Genomic DNA, 18,546 nt, shown 5'->3' with positions numbered 1-18,546 from the left:
CCGCCATGTTCCCCGCCACCCCGCTCCCGCGAGAGGCGCGCGCGGCTCTCGCGAGACTCAGCGCTTGAAAGGGCGGCGGGCCCGGGGCGCCCCAGCGCGGCCGAGCGGCGCCCCCTGCCGACGGCCGCCGGGAGCCGTGACGTCACCGTGCACGGCCGTGACGTCACCCAGCCACTGTCTGGGCGCGAGGTGCGGGGCTGAGAGCGGGGAAATAAACCGGGAGCAGCCCCCAGGTTCCCGGTGCCCCGCGGGAGGACTGAGCACGTTTCCCCCCGGAAAGGACGAGTGTCGCCTCTCCGGGAGGGTGGCGAGGGGTAGGACCCCCGTTGGTACCCCCACTCCGGAGAGATTGGGGCTCACGGGTGCCCCAGGTGCTGCTCCCTTCTCCAAGGAGCAGGGCAGGATGGACTGGGGTGGGGATGTGCCTGCGTCACTCGTCCCCAGGGGTCCCGGGCCGCGTCCTCGCACAGCGCGGGGGTGACCGCCCCCCACCCCCAGCCACAGGGACGGAGGGAGAGGGGGACGGTGGTCGGGACGAGCCCAGGAGGGACGGAAGGAGAGAGGGACGGGGAGAAAGAGAAGAACTGGAGGAATGCAGGGATGAGGCAGGGATGGATGGAAGGATGGATGAGGCTGGAGGCAGCGGGGGAAGGATGGGGAGAAGGAGAGAGGGAGAAAGAGTACGGCGAGGGACGAGGGAGATGGAAACGGGGAGGGATGGCCGGGAGGTAGATGGGGTGGAGGGGAGGGAGGATAGAGATAGGGACGGAGGGACGGGGAGAAGAGGGGAGGGGGCTGTCGGGGAGGGGGGTGCCGGGCCGCCCGGGGCGGCGCTCGGGGCCGCTGTACAAATAGGGCGGCCGCGGGTGGCCCGGGCAGACATGCGGGTCCCGCTCCGCTCCGCGCTCGCGCTCTGCGCCCTCGCCCTGCTCCGCCTGGGCTGCGCACCGACCCGGGCGCTCACCTGGGCACCGACCGGAGCATCCACCCGGGCGCTCACCTGGGCACCGACCCGCGCCCCGGCCCGCGCCCCGCCGCGCTGCCCCCCGCTGATGCTGCAGCTGCTCCGCGCCCCTCCCGCCCCGCTCCGCGCCGCCGCCGCCGCCGCTCTCAGCCTCTCCCCACACGGTGAGTGGGGCCGCGGTCCCGGGCATCCCTATCCTGGGACCGGCACCGTCCCCGGGACTCGCAGTGTCCCCGAGCATCCCTGTCCTGGGACCCACACTGTTTCCCGCACTGTTTCCAGGACCGGCGCCGCTCCCGGGCATCTCTGTCGTGGGACCGGCACTGTCCCTGGGTCCCTTACGGTTCCCGGGCAACCCTGTCCCCGCGATCAGCACCGTCCCTCTTCCCGGGACTGCCACTGTCCCCGAGCCTCCCTGTCCTGGGACCAGCACCATCCCCGGGACCTGCACCGTCCCCATGCATGCCTGTCCAGGGATCCCCGCTGTCCCGAGCATCCCCGTTCCCAGGACCAGCCCCGTTCCCAGGACCAGCCCTGCCTGAGGCTCTCGCTGGCTCTCAGGTGGATCCAGCAGCTTTCTCCCGCCCCTCGGGTTCCCACCGCAGGGCTGGTTCCCTGGCAGTACGCGAGGGCACCGTCCCCCCCAGCTCTGGCACCCCTGGCACCATGTCCCCTCACCCTGCCCTTGGCTTTCAGGTTCCCTGCAGAACGGCTCCCGCTGGGCGCTCTCCTTCGACATGTCCTCCCTCTCCAGAAGCCAGGAGGTGAGTCTGGCTCAGCTCCGCGTCCGCCTGCCTGGCCCCTCCCGTGCCCACAACGTCTCCCTGGATATCTACCACAGCCAGCGGCACAGGTGCCGGGGAGATGGGACCTGTGCCCACCAGCTCTTCCTGGGCACCGTGGCTGGCAGCCCCTCTGCCACCCAGGCCTCCTGGAAAGTCTTTGAGGTCACCAACCTGCTCCGGTCCTGGCTCCACCAAGCTGTGGTTGCTGAGCACCACAGTCCCACGGGAAGGGGGCAGTGGGAGGTGAGAGGGTCGGCTGCCCCGGCCACCACTGCCCCGAGGGACACCGGCCACGGGGACCCAGTCCTGCCCCAGGATGTGGCAGATAGAGTCTTGCTGCTCGTCTTCTCCAAAGACAAGTCTCCAGGAGACCACAGCCTCATCAGGACCGCGGAGACCTCCAAGTACATCATGCGTGACAGCTCGCAGGGCGCGGGGACGCGCCGGCACCGCAGGAACAGGATGGAGAAGCAGAGGATCAAAGTGAGCGACGCTGCCGCGGCCACCGCGCGGGAGCAGGGCAGGGCCCTGTGCAGGCGGGTGGACATGGTGGTGGACTTCGAGCAGACGGGCTGGGGCAGCTGGATTGTCTACCCCAAGAAGTACAACGCCTACCGCTGCGAAGGGCTGTGCCCCTCGCCCGTGGATGAGACCTTCAAGCCCACCAACCACGCGTACATACAGGTAAGAGGGGGTGGCTGCCCCTGCATGCCCCGTGCCCCCCACACCCCCAGGCCCTGCCCGCAGCAGGGGGATGTTCTGCCCTTCCCGTGTCTCCCACAGAGTTTGCTGCAGCTCTACAAGCCCAACCAGGTGCCGTGTCCTGCCTGCTCCCCGGTCAAGATGAGTCCCCTCTCCATGCTCTACTACGAGAGGGGCGAGATCGTTGTCCGTCACCACGAGGACATGATCATCGAGGAGTGTGGCTGCAACTGAGGCCACCTCGTAGCCTGTACGAAGGTGCACATCTCTGCCCAAAAGTGCCCAAAGGACCACGACCGCTGCACAGACCAGGGCATCTCTGAAGCCCACACACCCGTGGGTTGGCAAACCCCTGGCTAGACCTGGGGAGGAGTGAGGTGCCCGGCAGTTCTGCAGCACTGCGTGGCCACAGTGCCTGGCAGGATCCAGGCTCCGTGTGGAAAAGGCCACCAGCCACCTCCCTGTGGCCCCAGGGGCAGCTCTGCTGTGGTGGGTGCCCCGCGCTGTGTTCACCAGGGAGCTGCGGCGCTGGCGGCCGCTGTGTCTGGGACAGAAGCAGGAGCTGAGGAGCAGGAGCAGGACTGGAGCGCAGCAGCATCGCTCCCTGCCACGACACGGCCCAGGCAATGCCGCTTTTCCCAGCCACAGGAATCACCAGTGGCCACAGGTTCTGAGGACCCTGCAGCTGCAGTGTCTGGCCATGCTGAGCATCCACACCACTGGGATTGTCAATCTCCCCGGGGGTTTAGGCATTTCTCCTAAGAATTCTATTATATTTCTATTAAAACAATCAGATTTCTATTACAACTCAGACAAGTGAGTGTATTACCCAATGTCCAGAGCCCCAGCTGGCAGATCTAGGTGGGCAGCTGTTACAAACAAGTAACCACAGCTCTACTCAAGCCTTTTCCTCCCCTTGCTGGATGAGGTGGTAGCGAAAAGGTCACACAAAAGCTGTACAATTCATCAATAAATTATATATATGATAAAATTGCCCGTTGGATTCTGCTGATTTTTGCTGCTAATGGTCTGCCAGGGTGTCTCCCCTTCTCTGTGTTCCATCTGTTGCATCCAGAGCTTCTCCCTGCTCTGGCTGCAGCCTGCTCCGAGAGCAGGTGGGCTCTGGCTGCTCCTGAAACTACCAGAGCAGTGGGGTCCCTCCGACAGTGCAAAAGATGCTCGAAAGCTCCAAAGCTCACGTGAGATAAGGACGAAGCTGTTCCCACCCTGATGAGGGGTTGCTCAAGAGCAAGGGAGGCACCTGCAGGCGTGGAAGGGGAGGCTAAAGGGATTTTCCTCCTTTTTCACCCCTCGGAGATAAGGGAAGGGCTGTGCCCTGTCAGAACAGTGAATTCCAAGCCAACTCCTCTGGGTCACCCATCCGGAGGAGTGATGGGGGCGATGCCCGGGGTCTCGAGTGCCCCGGGGTGACCGTGCCCTCCCTCACGGCAGCGCTGGGGAGGGGCTGCTCCTCCTGCATCAGTCCCCGCGTTTGACCGAGCTGTCCCCGCTGCAGCCCCGGCCGTGGGTCTGGGATCCCCCAGGTTCACAGCTGCCCCCACGGATGGGGACACGACACACGCGTGGGGACCCACTGGTGGCCCCCACGCAGCAGAGGGGACGGGCTGAACCTCAAGCGTCGGGGCTGGCGGCGGGTGGCCCCGGTGGCTGCGCAGGACTGGACAGGGGCCACCTCCACCCCGCCCCTCCTGGGACCAGCGGCCCCGACTCCACATCCCAGGCCAGCCTGATTATCCCCAATCCACATCCCGGCCGGCGGGTAAACAAAGCGTGTCTGGTGTTCCCCCGCCCCAGCAGCCCCTCCCCGGGGCCGCTTACATATTCCAACAGCTTTCACACTGGGACCATCCCGTCATTAGAGGGTCATTTGCAGGAGCTGTCAAGGGTGGGCCGGGGGCGCGGGGCTGACCCCCGGCAGGAGGCAAAGGCAAGCAGGAACCTGCACATTTGTGCTCTGCGTGATGTAAAATTACATTATTTTGCCTCTTTCTCCACAGTTTTGCTACTCCTGCTCAAAAACGGTTCCAAAGCAGGAGGATTCACTCCCCCAGCGCCCACGCTGGACCCCCTGCCCCCCAGCCCCGGCAGGATGCTGTATCTCTGCCATCTCTGCCCCTCCGTCACGCCTGCCTGGAATCCAGCAGCGGGTTCAAAAGTTGTGGCGGGGCAGGGGGAGGCAACAGCCGTTCCCTGGGAAGAGCAGGGTGGAAAAATAAAGGCTGAGATTCCAGGGCTGTAAGGAAAACATCAAAGTGTGGACAATGACAATAAAGTCGGGTTTAGGCAAGGATCTGCTGGTGAGCCGGGCTCTGCCAGGCACGGGCTGTGAGGGGGAACCTGAGCTGAGCAGGGAGAGCTCTGGCCCTGCTCCTGCCCCAATCCACATCGGCTGGGGGACAGAGGGAGCCCAGACACGCAGGACGATAAAGTGGGGGGACAGCCCCAGTCCTGCCACGGGGTCCTGCCCGCGACCCCTCAGCACCCCAGGGCTGGGGGAGAGCTGGCAGGGAAGGGGAAGGGCTGGCTTGGCGGGGGGACAGCAGCCACAGATTACTTTGGACACACAAAAAGGAAAGAGCGAGAACAAACAGACCGAGGGGTCTTATCACAGGCCCAGGGTGATGTTTGTACAAATGGTGCATTAAAGCACGAGCTGGGTCGGGCAGGTGGTGTTCGTCCCGTGACTGGGACACAGAGCAGGACACAGGGACACGGAGTAGGACACAGGGATGTGGGGTAGGACACAGGGACACCGGCTGTGCTGCTGTGCCTGCTTGAGACAAAAAGGGGCTGGGATGGGAAATGCAACGACAAAGCCAACTTGTCCCTGGACCTCCCCGGAGCATCCCAGCTGTGCCTCAGCCACCCACGACTGCCTCCTTCCCTCCCTCCCTCCCACTGTGCACAACTGGGCTCAGCCCGTGGAAAAAGCAGCTCCTCGGTCTGGGAGCGCAAGTGTGGGGTGAGGAACAGACCCTGGTGAAGCAGGGATCTGCCCTGGAATGCTGAGCTGCTCCTCACAAGGCTCAGGCAAGCTTGGAGAGCTGCAAATATGAATGCAGGCAGGAGATGGATCTAAAACTGTCTGGCTGAAGGATGCAGCAGCTGGGGATGTGAGGGAGGGAGGGAGGGAGTGAAGGACCAGAGCAATGGGATGCTGAGACCACTTGGTCCCACACCACGAAAGGTTTAAGGAATGGGCTTAGGACAAATTGCATCAGAGCAGATGTCCACGGGTGTCACATCACCTCATCACATCCACTGCTTTGGTCACGGTTCTCTCTGCCCCCCACAACTGCCCTGATGTGCCCATGGCCCCAGGGCCCTGCACCGAGAACCCAGCAGGAGCTCTGACCATTTCGGCCGGACCCTTGGTCACACCTGGCCAGGTGTTTCACAGGGTGTCCTCCCTCCCTCCGAATTATCAGCCACGAATCGCTGTCGGAGGCACCTGGTGCTTTGATGTTCCCCAGATCTGCATAAGCAGCAGATACCGATGCAAAGCTGCCAAAGCTGCCGGGGCATAGACAAAGCACTTAACACCTCCAGCACGTGTTACCTCTCCTACAGGTGGGAGGGAATGGCGCTTAGGAGCATTACCTGCAATACCTGACACCCCCAAAAACCAGGCAGCCACTTTCGTACCGGCACCAAATCTCAACGCCACAAGACTCCTGCTCCTGCAACAGCCATGGCAGGTCGAGGCTGAAATCGGCTCTTTTCTACCCCAAACTGCCTGAATGTGCAGCCCTCAGCTTGGGATGGCACCTCCGGGCGGTCCCAGGGCCACCAGCACCGTGTCTCCCACCGAAACCACAGTCCCGGGTGACAGAGTGGGACACTGCCCAGACACACAGCTCAGGGGACGGCGACACCCAACGCTGCCGAGAGAGGTCCCTGTCCAGGAAACCTGCCCACCGAGGGTTCCATCGATCCAACCCTTCCCTGCCGAGAGAGGTCCCTGTCCAGGAAACCTGCCCACCGAGGGTTCCATCGATCCAACCCTTCCCTGCCGAGAGAGGTCCCTGTCCAGGAAACCTGCTCACCGAGGGTTCCCTCGATCCAACCCTTCCCACTGTAAACCCACGCTGGAGCGAGAATTCCGGACAGAGCAGGAGAACGAGCCCCAGCACAAGCACCCGGATTCAGTCCCTGCACACCCTCCCCAGCCTGTCACGGCTATTTCAGTCTCCCCCGAAGGAGGGGAGCTTTGGGGAAATTGCCATCAACATGGGAAGTTTTCCTAAACCAAAAACTGATGCTGCCCCTGCGGAAATTGCAGCTGGGGGTTGCTGTGCCAGCAGTGACCGGAGCAGGAGGGCTCTGAGGACATGAGGAGCTGGACTGCAGCTGCACCACAGCCCAGCAGTGCCATTTTTAATCAAAACCACCAATTTAACACAGAAAAAGGTCTGTCCCAGCTACAGCAGCTCCTCTCTAAACCCTCATCAGAACGTAACTGGTGCAGCTGAGACTGATAAAGTCACACCTGAGGGCAATAAATTTGGATTTGCTCCCATTAAGGTTTCAGAGAAACCCTTAAATCTTATCCTAGAGAAATGCATGTTTATCTGCAGCAATTGCTTTGTTCTGTTACTCATTATTGAGGGTTTGCATATCATAATGTCACCACTGAGCTTCATTAGCAGGTATTTAAATGCTATCTACCAAACCTGATTTGCACAGACGCTCCTTGTGGTTTAGGAAGTCTGAAGTTCAGGCTGTGCCCCGGATTCTCTTCCTTTGAGGTTGCCCCCACCCCTCAGCAGTAGCACAGCAATGTGTCTTACAGACTGTCCAGACCGCATTTATCAAACCTCACTGAGGCTAAAAATGAAGATATTTGCTCTGGGGACCCAATCTGAACATTCCCACAGCAAAATTAACTTTATTGGTTGAAAACGCCCCTCTCGAACCCTGACAGACTTTGTTTCTAACCTCCCTGTGAAACCCTCTTCCCCAAAGCTCTTCTCCCTGCCCACCACACGATGGAAAAGAGAAATGAGGGTAAAGCAGCATGGAAATTTCAGCATGTATCACAAACCTAGGCAAACACATGCCAGGAAGAAGGAATTGCAGCAGAGAAGCTGGAGGCTCCTTCCTTTCCCCAGCTCAGAGTCAGGGACCCTCCAAGTGCCTCCAGCTGAACTGATCCCAAATATTCCCACCTGCAGCCTGAGCCCGGCCCCCTGCCAGGCAGGCAAGAGAACGCACCTTGTGACAGAGCCTTCTGGAAACACTCAGGGGACAGTTTCTGTCACAGATCTGGCAGACCAAAACTTGCCCCAGGGACCAGGTGGGACACAGGGGTGTTCAGCCCAGCCCCAGCAGCACAGGGGGTACCTGATGGTGAGGCACAGAAGCACCTGACCCATTTTAATGCCTCAGGTCAGCAGCTTCTTGATGGAATAAGGGACAGAAGCCACATTTATTGCATTCATCTCCACACGAGGAGACTCCACATGATTTTTTATTTCTCCCTTATATTGCATTTCTGTAACTGTTACAGTATTAAAATGATTAACAAAAGCATAAAACTGGAACCAAAACCAAGGGGTGAGAGTGTCTCCTCCAGCATTCCGAGACCCGGCCCCTGGAACAGGACACGCTCTGCTCTCCCGAGGGAATCATCTGCCTTTCCCAGGAGCAGGAAGGCACTCAAGGCATGGGCTGCTGTAAGCCTGGCTGGTGGGAATCCTCAAGACAACTCCTGGTGCTTCACTGGATCAGCACTCTCTGGGCAGGTGCGTTAGATGTCCATGTCGAACTGCTCTTCCTCACCTGCTGGGAGGGACAAAAGCACAGGTGAGTCCTCAGAGTTCCACATTAAATACCAAAGATTTTAGTGAAGGAGCGACTGGCAGCTGGCTGTGCTTCAGAAATGGGGTCGTTTGGGCTTAAAATCGGCATTCAGGCATCAGGGTTGGTGTGAAAACCATCTTGTGAAGCTCTGGTAAAGGTGTCAGCTCTGGGGGATCCACCAAAGCAGAGGGAGAGAAAATGCCCTTTAAATAATTTATTGTTAACCTGGATTTCCTCATAACAAGGAATGTAGAGAACCACCATGAGGACAGTCGCTGGGACAACCCAGACAGGCACATTTCACACTCATCATCCCAAGAGCTGCTCCCACAGCTGGACAGGAACCAGCGAGGGCAGCCAGGAGCTGTTCCCGAGGACAGGGATTCTCTGGAAGCCACAACCCAGCACCCAGCCTGCATGTCAGGGTGCCAGGGAGCCCAGTGAGCCACTTCAGGTCACAACAGTGTGTCAGGCACAAGGCAATCCTGACTCTAGAAAGATTTTACTTGGAGTGAGCACAGAACAAGAGCCTTCAGATCTTTATTTTTAGAGAGAAGATAAATACTTGCACTTGGTGGGTTCTGGTTGCTTCAAGAAATAACCTCAAATAACTTTAAAACAATTCTTCAAGGGCAACATTGGCTTGTGTTGCTGCAGCAGGGCCTCAGTGAAGTGTCCCTGTCACAAAATGGGGTCAGAAACAGGCAGGAGGAATTTACAACTCAGGCTGATATTAAAAACCCAAGTAAATCCTGCTCTGAATTGTAACCTGAAACTCCAAGCAGCTGCAGCACTGCCCAGCACAGGGAGAGGCAGCAGCAGCTGCCCCTCTGCTCTCCACAGGGCTCCTAATCCAACAGCAGCTTCCCAAATGCTGAATTAATGGGAATTATATCAAACTACACCTAATAACTGCAAAAGTCACATTGCTGGGGCCCCCAGCAGGATCAAACAACTACGAGAACCTTGTTACCCTGTGACACCGAGCCCACTCTGACTTTCCAAGAAGTCATTGGAGAATTGACCACAGTTCACGGGAATCTCCTGGCTCCACTCCAGCTCTGGAATTTCTAGGAACCAGCAGCGCACCTCACGGGTTGTTGGGGTTTTGCTGCCTGTGCTTACCTGCGCTCACTTTCTCCTCACAGTTTTGGACATGGTGGTTTTCAAGCTTCAACTCCTCCACGTTCGGGCTGGTAACGCCTGGAATGTCCGGAAGGTCAGAGGGGGGTGTTTTGGCAACCGGAGAATTGCGGCATTCCATTAAGAACTTACGGTCATAAATAATCCTGGTACCTGGGGGGGGACAGGAACATGGTCAGGTGTCCCTGCCCAGGGCAGGGTGGGGAACTGGATGATCTTTAAGGTCCCTTGCAATCCAAACCACTCAGGGATTCTCGGGTATCTAAGCGATAGCTGTGATGTAGTGCTTCACTGCTCAGTCTGCATCACCTCACCCCAAAGCCAGGTACATTGTCACCATTTCTGCCACTAAAGGTGAGGCATCAGGTACCCAAACGCTGCCAGCTACTGCCCAGAGCAACACAGGACTCCAAACCCCAGGCAGGGGCTGGAAGCAGCAGATCCAGCCCCTTCCACCTTGCTCAAGGTCACACCAGCCCACAAAGCAAACAGAAAACTGAATTTATTTTCCACTCACGACCAGAACCCACATCCCACCTGAACCTGCAGGTGAATACACACCAGGGGACAGGACGTGGCAGGGCCGTGTCCCTCTGAGCGCTGCCCAGCGGGAATTCCTGCACGGACATGTCCCTTGGCAGAGCAGCAGCTACACACACCTTGCTCAAGGCTTACACAGATTGCTAATGCTCCAAGGGTTAACCAGGAACCACCCAGCTCCAGCCTACCACATCGAGCCTCTGGGCATGGATTTCTAGGAACACCACGGAACACCCTGTTCCTTATAAAGGAATTTCATGGAAAAAGCTCAAAAACCACAGGCAGAAAAGGGATCCCTCCAAACAGCCCACAGCCTTAACCCAGGAAGTGCTGGAAAACAGTGTTTGCTTCCCAAAACAGTGTTTGCACACCCCTCTGGATCAGGTAGGTCCTGCTCTGCTCCTGTTCCAGCCAGAGGGAAAGGAACTTGTCCTTGTGCCCTCCCCAAAAGCGTTAACTACAGTACACACATGTGGGCAAACAGCTCCCGTCACCATCTGTCCTGGAACAATCAACTCCCTTTGGTTTGAACACTATAAATATAAAATAAATACATAAAACAACATGTCCGGGTGTTGTGTTCCAACCAAGTTCTGCCAGAGAGTTCTCAAAACACTGAAAAACTTTTCACTGATGATTCTGAACTTGAGTTGTTTCAGGAGGAGGATCCAACCCAACAGTCAGCTGGCTGGGAGAGGGGTGTTAAATTCCTGGGAAGCTCAGGGAGCAGGACTAGGACAGGGATTCCTGGAACTGCTGCTCATGTACCAGCACTGGGAGCACGGAGCTTCCACGTTCCTCCAACAGCCTCATGCCCAGAGCTCCCGAAAGCAAAGGGCCTGTGGACAGCTGGAGCAGGACACCCTGGGCAGGACACCCAGCCTGGGCTGCCCCAGGCACAAAGAGGCTCCTTCACACGCCCAAAGCCACGTTCCCAGCAGCTCCCCGGTGCTGCCAGGGAGGCCAGGGTGTATTTAGCAGGAAAACCCACCCACCACGGGATGCTCGGCTCCCTGAGAGCACCACAAGTCAGACACGCAGCCCTGCGTGTCTGTCCTCCAGCAGCGGGGTGATGCCGCAGCAGGGCCGGGCAGCACACGCTGTCCCCAAATGGGCCGGGACAGCCCTGAGCGCTGCCAGGTGGGCACACCCCGGCCACAAACACGGTCCAGCCTCTCCTCTCGCTGCCGACACTCGGCAGCTCCCCGGGGAACAAGAGCTGACAGCCCCGGAGGGCTCATTACTGCGCGCCGCTAATTGCTCATTTCTGCTGTGCTACCCAAGCTGGGGAAGTCTCCCACACCCCAACACAATCCCTGCAGCGATCTCCTGCTTTCAGAGGGAACACATGGCCAAAACAACCCCAAACTTCAGCTTTTCTGCACACACAAACCCCGGTGAGTCAGTCAGCAGTGTCACTTCCCCTTCTCTCCGAATTTTAACCCCTGGAATCCTGTGGTAGATCCGAGGGACCAACAAAACCTCCATCCCCTCCCACAGTTTGTTCTTTTGGCTGAACTTCAGGCACGGCTTCATCATTCCTGCTGCTCACATCCACCTGGGCAGGGAGGCAGTGACCTGCATTCTACAGGGTGTGGAAAAAAAATCACCCCAAGCCCCGGCTCAGGGGCACCAGAGGCAGCTGGAATTCCCCACACTGACCCTGTGCCAGGTGCCATCACCTGGAACCGCGGCCACTTCTCTCGGGGCCAAACTGCCAAAATTAAACACCCAAGGAGGAGATGGGGACACAAAACCTCTCTGATGGAGGAGCCCTTAGCATAATCGGTTTGTTACTCTTACTTGAAGATGAAATCCCCACAGATTCCTCTCCCGGCAGCTTCCTGAGGCTGCACAGGACGTCGCAGCAGACAAAGAGGGAACAAGCCCACGGCCTGTTTGCAGCAGCGGAGCGCTGTGCCTCCAGAATTTGGAGCAATTTGGGATTAGAAATAAAGAAAAAGGCCCCAGGGTTTGCTGACTGCCAAAGAAAACAGCAAATATTAGAGATTAGAATTAATCAGTAACCACGGGGAGGCCGAGGCTGTTCCCTGCGAGGCTCCCGAGGCGCTGCCGTGTTTCCCCAGCACGGACACCTGGGCAGGTGCTGTCCTGCTGCCCCAGCCCCCCCAAACCTCCGCTGCGTCCCGGGACAAAGCGGGGACTCCCCGTTCTCCTGCCGGGACAGAAGGGGAGCGCTCCCCCCTCCGCTCCAACCGCTCCCCCAGGTGAGACCTCCCCGCTCTCCCCCCACAAGGGCCCGCCCAGTCCCCCCTCGCAGGGACCCCGCCCGGCCCGGCGCTCACCGCCCGGCGTGGTCCCGAACACGGTGCCCCCCGGCGTGGTGCTGTAGTCGCCGGGCGGCAGCGGGGCCCCGTCGGGCAGGGCGAGGCATTTGCCGGGGCCCGGGATGTCGCGACTGGGCGTCTGCCCCTGGCAGCAGCGGCCCGACATGACGGGAGCGGGACCGGGAGCGGGACCGGCGCTGCCGCCGCCCGCCCGCCGCTTCCGGGCAGCGCCACGCCCCTTCCGGCGGGCGGGGCGGGCCCGGGAGGGGGCGGGGCTATGCAAAGCAGGCAGGGCGGGGTTTCGCGTTAAGTGGGCGGGGCCTGGGCGGGGCCTGGGCGGGACCCCCGAAGGGACCCCGGGTCCCCTTTTTGTGCTCCGTTGCCCCCGGGGCACCCTCGGGCCGTGCCCCCCCATTCCAGGGTCGCGCTTCCCGTGCCGCGGGCCCTTCGCCACGCGGGGAGCCCACAGAGCCCTCGGGGGTGCTGGCAGCGCTGCCCCTTCGTGCCCTCCCCTGCCCACGCGGGGTGGCCGCCCTGGGAGGTCCGGGTGGTCCCCGTGGGAACGCTGCAGGGACAGATGTCCGCCCGGCTGGGTGGCAGAGCCCCATCCCAAATGGCTTTGCCTCCCCCGAGGAGCCGGGAACAAATGCGGGAGGAGCCGGGGGGCCACACACGGGTCCGGCGTCCCCCACGCCGTGTGCCCGGGGATGCTCCGGTGGGGCTGCCGGGCCTGGAGCTGTGGAAAAATAGGGTTTGTCTTAATACCTTATAAAAGAAAAGTTTTAAAGAGAGGCTGAATTGTGGTGGGAGGGGCGCAGGGTCGGCTGGGCGGGACCCCTGGGCTGGGCATGGGGGAGGCTGGGGAACCCAGGGATGAAACCCGGGCATGAAACCCCTCAGAGCATCCTTGGGACCACCCTGCTCACGAGTACCCTCTAGAAGAAGCCCTTCATCCCTTCCCTGGTCCCCCCAGCCGTGGCCACAGGGCTCTGCTGACCCTCACCGGACACCGGTCCGGTGCTGACATCTGCTGACGGCCGGGATGCCGGGAGCCAGGCTGGATTCCAGCACGGATGACGGCACAGACACCAGCAGATGCCAGCAGCATTTCGGCAGCGCTCCGCCTGTGTTGCAGCACGGCGGGGTCACCGAGGCTGTGGCAGTGCCTGTCCCTGGGCCGGGGCCTGAGGCTGCTCTCCTGCTCCGGGCGGTGGTGGGACACAGCCAGCCCCGTCCTGCCCAAACCAACAGCCCGGCTCCGACAGATGGAGCTCGGCAGCCACGCACTGCTCCGAACCGTGGCCAGGGCCAGCCTCATCCCTGCGGAGCCACGGTCCCGCTCCGGGGTGCTGGGGGTCCCCAGGGCATCTCTGAGCATTTCCTATGGGGCAGCATTTCGGTGTCCAGGGCAGTGGTCTCCTGCCAGGTTGGGGTATGGACAGGGGTGTTTCTGCCCCCCAGGGTCCTGTGGGACTCCAGGCACGCTGTGGTACCCCTCGGGAGCCCAGGCAGGCTGTGGTGCCTGGCAGGCAGCCCTCGCCCTGTGCCAGCTGCTGAATAGATTACTGGGCACTGGGGCAGGAAAACAACATTTCCGGCATGAAATGACATCAGCAGTGACCCCCAACCCAGCGAGGCAGCCGCTGCCATTTCCTCCTCCTCCTTCTGCTGGAGAATGGACCGTTATGGGGTCAAGGACTGGGGGAAGGTCAGGGTTTAAGGGCACATCCTGGCTAGGGCAGAGCAGGGCCGGCCCTACCACGGTGTCACCATCGCAGTGCCTGCTGGAGTTCGGTGCTCCCGGCAGCACACAGGGAACAGGATTCTCCTGCCCAGCTCCAACTGCCCGGGAGCTGCTGCAGGCAGGGAAGAGGCGTTGGGTGTTCTCCTGCTACCAGCACCCTCCGATTACAGCATGTTCCTCTCCAGGGCATTTTATCTGCCCATTCCATGGGCAGCTCCCAGGGCTGGATAGCCCTTCGTCATCTTCATGTGACACGAGGTTATCGCATTATTGCCTTCTAAATCGGGAGCAGAAGTGCCTCTCCGAGGTGTCCGTCTCTCCACCAGCACTGTCTTTGCTTCTGACCTGCTTTGAATCACTGGTAGCTGAGCCGGGGTGGCTTTTGGTGAAGGACTCACTCCCCTGGCAGGGTCCTGGGGAAGAAAACGTGTTTTATAAGTCATGAAATGCCCCTGTCCCTGGTGTGAGAGCAGCCCCGGGGGATGGCAGCAGGGGCAGCTCCTGCCTGGCCCTGCCATCACCGGCCCCACCAATCCCGACTGAGCTGTGATTACAGGAGGGTTTGCTGAGACAGGAAAAAGGTAACCCGAGGGAAGGATAAACTCCTGCCTGGTGGGCAGTGGGGGGCTGGCAGCTTTCATCTTGCCCCATCCATCACCTCCTGTCCGTGTGGCTCCCACGTGGGAAGGCTCATCCCCAGCCCTCTCTGCACCCCACCCCTCCCATGGAGGCCTGGGGACCCACTCCAGCCCCATGAAGGACGGGATGATGATGGACCCCATCCCAGTGAGGATGTCCCGGTGCCGCGGCATTTCCACCCCATCCGTCTGTGTTTACATTCCCCTCCGATCGCGGCGGGCGATAAGGACAAACCCGGACAAAGCCACATCCCCGCTGCCCGCCCAAGGGCTGTTTGTGCAGATAAAAGTTGCCCCATAAACAAGCCCATCCTGCCTTTGGGAAGGCCATCTCCGCTGGCCCCAGCCCTCGGCAGGAAACCCTGACTGGGACGCCCCTGGCATTGCCGGGGGTGCTCAGCACCCCAAAACGCAACCCTGGGATGTGCTCTTTGGGTCCTGCTCTTGACACCTGCTAGCAACAGCCTCTGTGGCATGGGATTCACCGTGGCACCCATACCCAGAGCCGGAGGGGGAGTGTTTGACTTCCTCTTCCTCTTTCTCCTCCTCCTCGTTGTTGTTGGTTTTCCTCCCTGCAAACATTGGGCTGGAAGCAAACACAGCTTGGTGTCAGCCCCAGGAGGGGCCCAGGGATGGGTGCTGTTGGGCAGTGGGGGCACAGCCGGGAGCTTTGGCAGAGGGTGCCCGGGCATGCAGGGGGCAGAGGAGGGGCAGGGGGAGGCAGCGGGCGGCCCGGTGTCCGTGGTGGGGGGGCTGGCAGGGGGCTCCACGCGGGGCTGCTGGCACTCACTCCCTCATCCCTGCCAGCTTCCCCAAAGCAGCTTCTCTCCCCAAAGCAGGGCTGGACCCTCTCCCTCCCACCTCGCTTTGGGGCAGAGCTGGGAATCCCACGGGCAGGGTGCTCCTCTCTCCCTCCGAAAGCCCTGCCTGAAAGCTCGGCTCTCCCTGAGGTCATTTCTGTTGTTGACGTTTTTTCTCGACACTTCCCACACTTTTTGTGAAATCTGGACCCGTGTTATTGCAAACTTCTCCCTCCTTCCCTCACCCCAGTTTGCTTTAGCAACAGCTGAAGGAAAACCAGAAACAATGGGAAAGGAGCTGTGAAAACATCTGTAAAATGTTTGTAGGTCGTGATGGCAGCATGAGGACTCTCCTTTCTCTGGGTACTTGCAGCTGGAGGGAGATGGGACCTGTCAGAAATGAAACCATGGTGCAAGGCGTGATAAAAATGTCAGAAATTGGGAATAACTGCCTGCAGGCACCGCCCTGCTGCTGCTGCTGCTGTAGGAGGCTTTCTTCTCAACAACACCGGAAAGAAAACAGCTTTACTATGATTTATCTTTTAATTTGAAAACATAATTGCGCAGGGATCTGGGGGGCAGGAGCAGGACCTGGGGTTGCCTTAGCGCAGCCTTTGTCACTGGCTGGGTTTCAGGATCTCGATGCCCCTTTCCCTCATTCTCTCACTGCTGCCGTGGCCTCGGGAAGAGTTGCAGCCCCGGGGTGACGAGTGGCTGTGCCTGGTCTCGGACTGCCTGCTCTGGGCACGGCAGGATGGCCCCGGAGCCAGATCCGTGCCTCCATCTCCTCTCCTCGGAAGCGATGCCGGTGGCCATAAGCTGCATTCTCCGTGGCGGGTTTCCCACCCCTCCAGCCCCCATCTGTTCACCCCAGGGTGCCCCAGGCGAGGACAGGGGTCCCACCAGCCCTGCCCGGCCTCTGAAGGACCCCACGGCTCCTTCTGCCGAGCTATGTGTCCGTAGGGCAAAACCCTGTGGGAACGGGCTGATAAACAGGGAGCAGAGTGACCTCAGCCCCGGCTGGGCCGGCTCCGACCTCCCGGGTGCCCGCGCTGCCTCTTTCATCACCACCGAGGCAGGAGCTCCCAGGAGCTTCGCCTGGAAAACAGGATGTGAGTGTTTGAGACGTGGGAGCTTGGAGCTCCTCGGGATCCAGGGCTCACCCCGGGCTGAGATGGCAGCGCCGGGGTGGCACAGGGATCTTCCCCTGGGTGATGGGGAAGCTGTGCTGGGACAGCAGCCGGCTCAGGGGAGCTACTGGACGTGCAACAGGGGGTAAAGCACCCCCGACGCACAGCACAGACCCTGCCTGAACCCCGTGAATGTGGATACACGCTGCCCGTGGGATATTTGCCATGGGATATTGAGCATGCCTTGGGTAACCCACACGCTAAAAACAGCAGCTTGTATTAGAGTCCGTGAAACAGCACGTTTTTAGTGCCTTTTATTATTCTGACACAGAGATTTTTCACTTCCTGCCCAAGCCCTGGCTGACAGTGCTGCAGCTCCCAGAGCCGTGCCCGCCTGTGCCGGGGGAGGAGGGTTTATATGGAGACCAGAGTTTATGTGGAGCTTCCTGCAGGCTTCCTGGGACAGGCAGTACCCAGGGGTTAAAGCTTCATCACAGCCTGTTTATGTGCTGATGAGGAAATGTGGTGACAGAGAATCCCAAACAACTTCAAAGCAAGATTTGTGGATCTGATATGGAAACTATTCTGAAAGTCCAGGGGAGTCTATCGCTTCTGTGGACACACAGCCAGAGCAGGACCCATTCCCAAAGCCCAGCCTGGCCCTGTGCCCATCCCAGCGAGTCCAGAGCTCCCTCCCTGGGGAGGGAATTTGGGGTAAAATGGTTCTCCTTGGGCATCTCCTTCTTAGGCAGAGGGAAGAGCATCCCATGGTCCTCATCCATGTCCTGTGCTATCCCCAGGTGTCCTCCCTTGCGATGGACAGGTGAAACCCCTTGAGGGCTCGTGGGCAGTTTTGGTACCATCACCTGCTGCACTGGGGCTGGTTTTGGACCCTCTGCTCGAAGCTGAAGCAGAGGGGAGAGGGGGACGCTGGTGTGGCCACGGGCAGTGACAGCACTGTGACTCCACCGTGTGATGGGTTTATCTCATGTCCTGTACCGGCGAGTATGTGGCCACGTGCCAGGGAGGGAGCGAGCTCCCAGCTATAAAAAGCTTTTGTTTTATCCATAGCTGCTACTTGAGCTCTCACCCCTCACTCTCTGTGACCAAGCAGAGCCCGTGTGCCCTCAGATGTGTCTGGGATCAGCTCAGGCATCTGTTTCCTCTCTCCGAACACATCTGTGGGCACCAGGAACTTCATGTGCTGCCCAGCAAGGAGGTGCCAGTTCCCATCTGCATCCCAGCTCTCCCCAAGTAGGGATCTCCCCTAATTCATCCCAATTCTCTATGTGTAAAGAAGTAGTTTTAAATACCCATTGTTTATTCTGTAGCAACAGCCAGAGGAGCTGCTCTGATCCATGGCATAAACATATTTTCCCAGAGTTTTCTAAGCAACACTTGACCCATTGGCTTCCTGTGGCGTTTTGCCTGGGCTGGCTCTGCCTCCCCCACTGCCAGTGGCTGTGCAGGTAGAGCTGGGCCAGCAGTCCTGGCCCGTGGCTGTGGTGGGAAAGGGAAGAGGATGCTTCCCCTGGTGGCAGCCCGGGGCTGGATGGTCTCCATCCCTGTGGGGGCTTGGATCAAGGCTCTGGAGCAGCAGGGATGGGGGTCAGGGCTGGATGAGACCCAGCATCTCTGCTTCAGCTTTTCCAGCTGTAAAACTGGGACAAAGATACGGAGCCATGTTACTTCTCCTGCGGTGATGAAAGGCCTGGGACTCTCCCTTCCTCTCCCCAGTCCTGTCTGCTCCCTGGGAATGGGGCAGGGCTTTGAGCCCTCCTGTCCGGGAGTGGTGCTGATTTGAGTTCCAGAGAGAAGACACCAGGATGGGGCTGGATGCCTGCTTGGCCCCTCGGGAGTGCCTGGCTGTCTGTCCTGCCGTGGGCAGTGTGCCTGTCCGTGGCTCGGAATGCAGGGGGAGCTCCCTCCAGGGCCCAAAAAGGCCATGAGGGACTGTCTGCAGGAAAACAGGCTGTAAAATGCCTAGGG

General features: G+C 59.8%; 2 protein-coding genes across 3 annotated transcripts; one reads left to right on the top strand and one right to left on the bottom strand.

Moving 5' to 3' along the window:
* Positions 1 to 822: 822 nt before the first annotated feature.
* NODAL (nodal growth differentiation factor) lies at positions 823 to 3,408 on the top strand. Its single transcript, XM_032092116.1, has 3 exons — positions 823 to 1,128; positions 1,661 to 2,433; positions 2,533 to 3,408. The coding sequence occupies exons 1-3, from the start codon at positions 882 to 884 to the stop codon at positions 2,683 to 2,685; spliced, it is 1,173 nt and encodes a 390-aa protein (XP_031948007.1). The 5' UTR covers positions 823 to 881; the 3' UTR covers positions 2,686 to 3,408.
* A 4,491-nt stretch (positions 3,409 to 7,899) lies between these two features.
* Positions 7,900 to 12,482, bottom strand: EIF4EBP1 (eukaryotic translation initiation factor 4E binding protein 1). Of its 2 annotated transcripts, none has more exons than XM_032092220.1 (3): positions 12,264 to 12,482; positions 9,400 to 9,570; positions 7,900 to 8,253 (listed from the first exon to the last, which is right to left on the bottom strand). In XM_032092220.1, exons 1-3 carry the CDS (start codon positions 12,409 to 12,411, stop codon positions 8,222 to 8,224), a joined length of 351 nt encoding a protein of 116 aa, XP_031948111.1. In that variant the 5' UTR covers positions 12,412 to 12,482; the 3' UTR covers positions 7,900 to 8,221. The 2 variants fall into 2 exon arrangements, with proteins under 2 accessions (XP_031948111.1, XP_031948110.1); XM_032092219.1 differs by having other exon boundaries at positions 7,900 to 8,256; positions 12,264 to 12,481.
* Positions 12,483 to 18,546: the final 6,064 nt, after the last annotated feature.

Source organism: Corvus moneduloides, chromosome 27 (genome assembly GCF_009650955.1).
Source record: "Corvus moneduloides isolate bCorMon1 chromosome 27, bCorMon1.pri, whole genome shotgun sequence".
NCBI classification, from domain to species: domain Eukaryota; kingdom Metazoa; phylum Chordata; class Aves; order Passeriformes; family Corvidae; genus Corvus; species Corvus moneduloides.
This window is presented reverse-complemented; position numbering and strand designations above follow the sequence as displayed.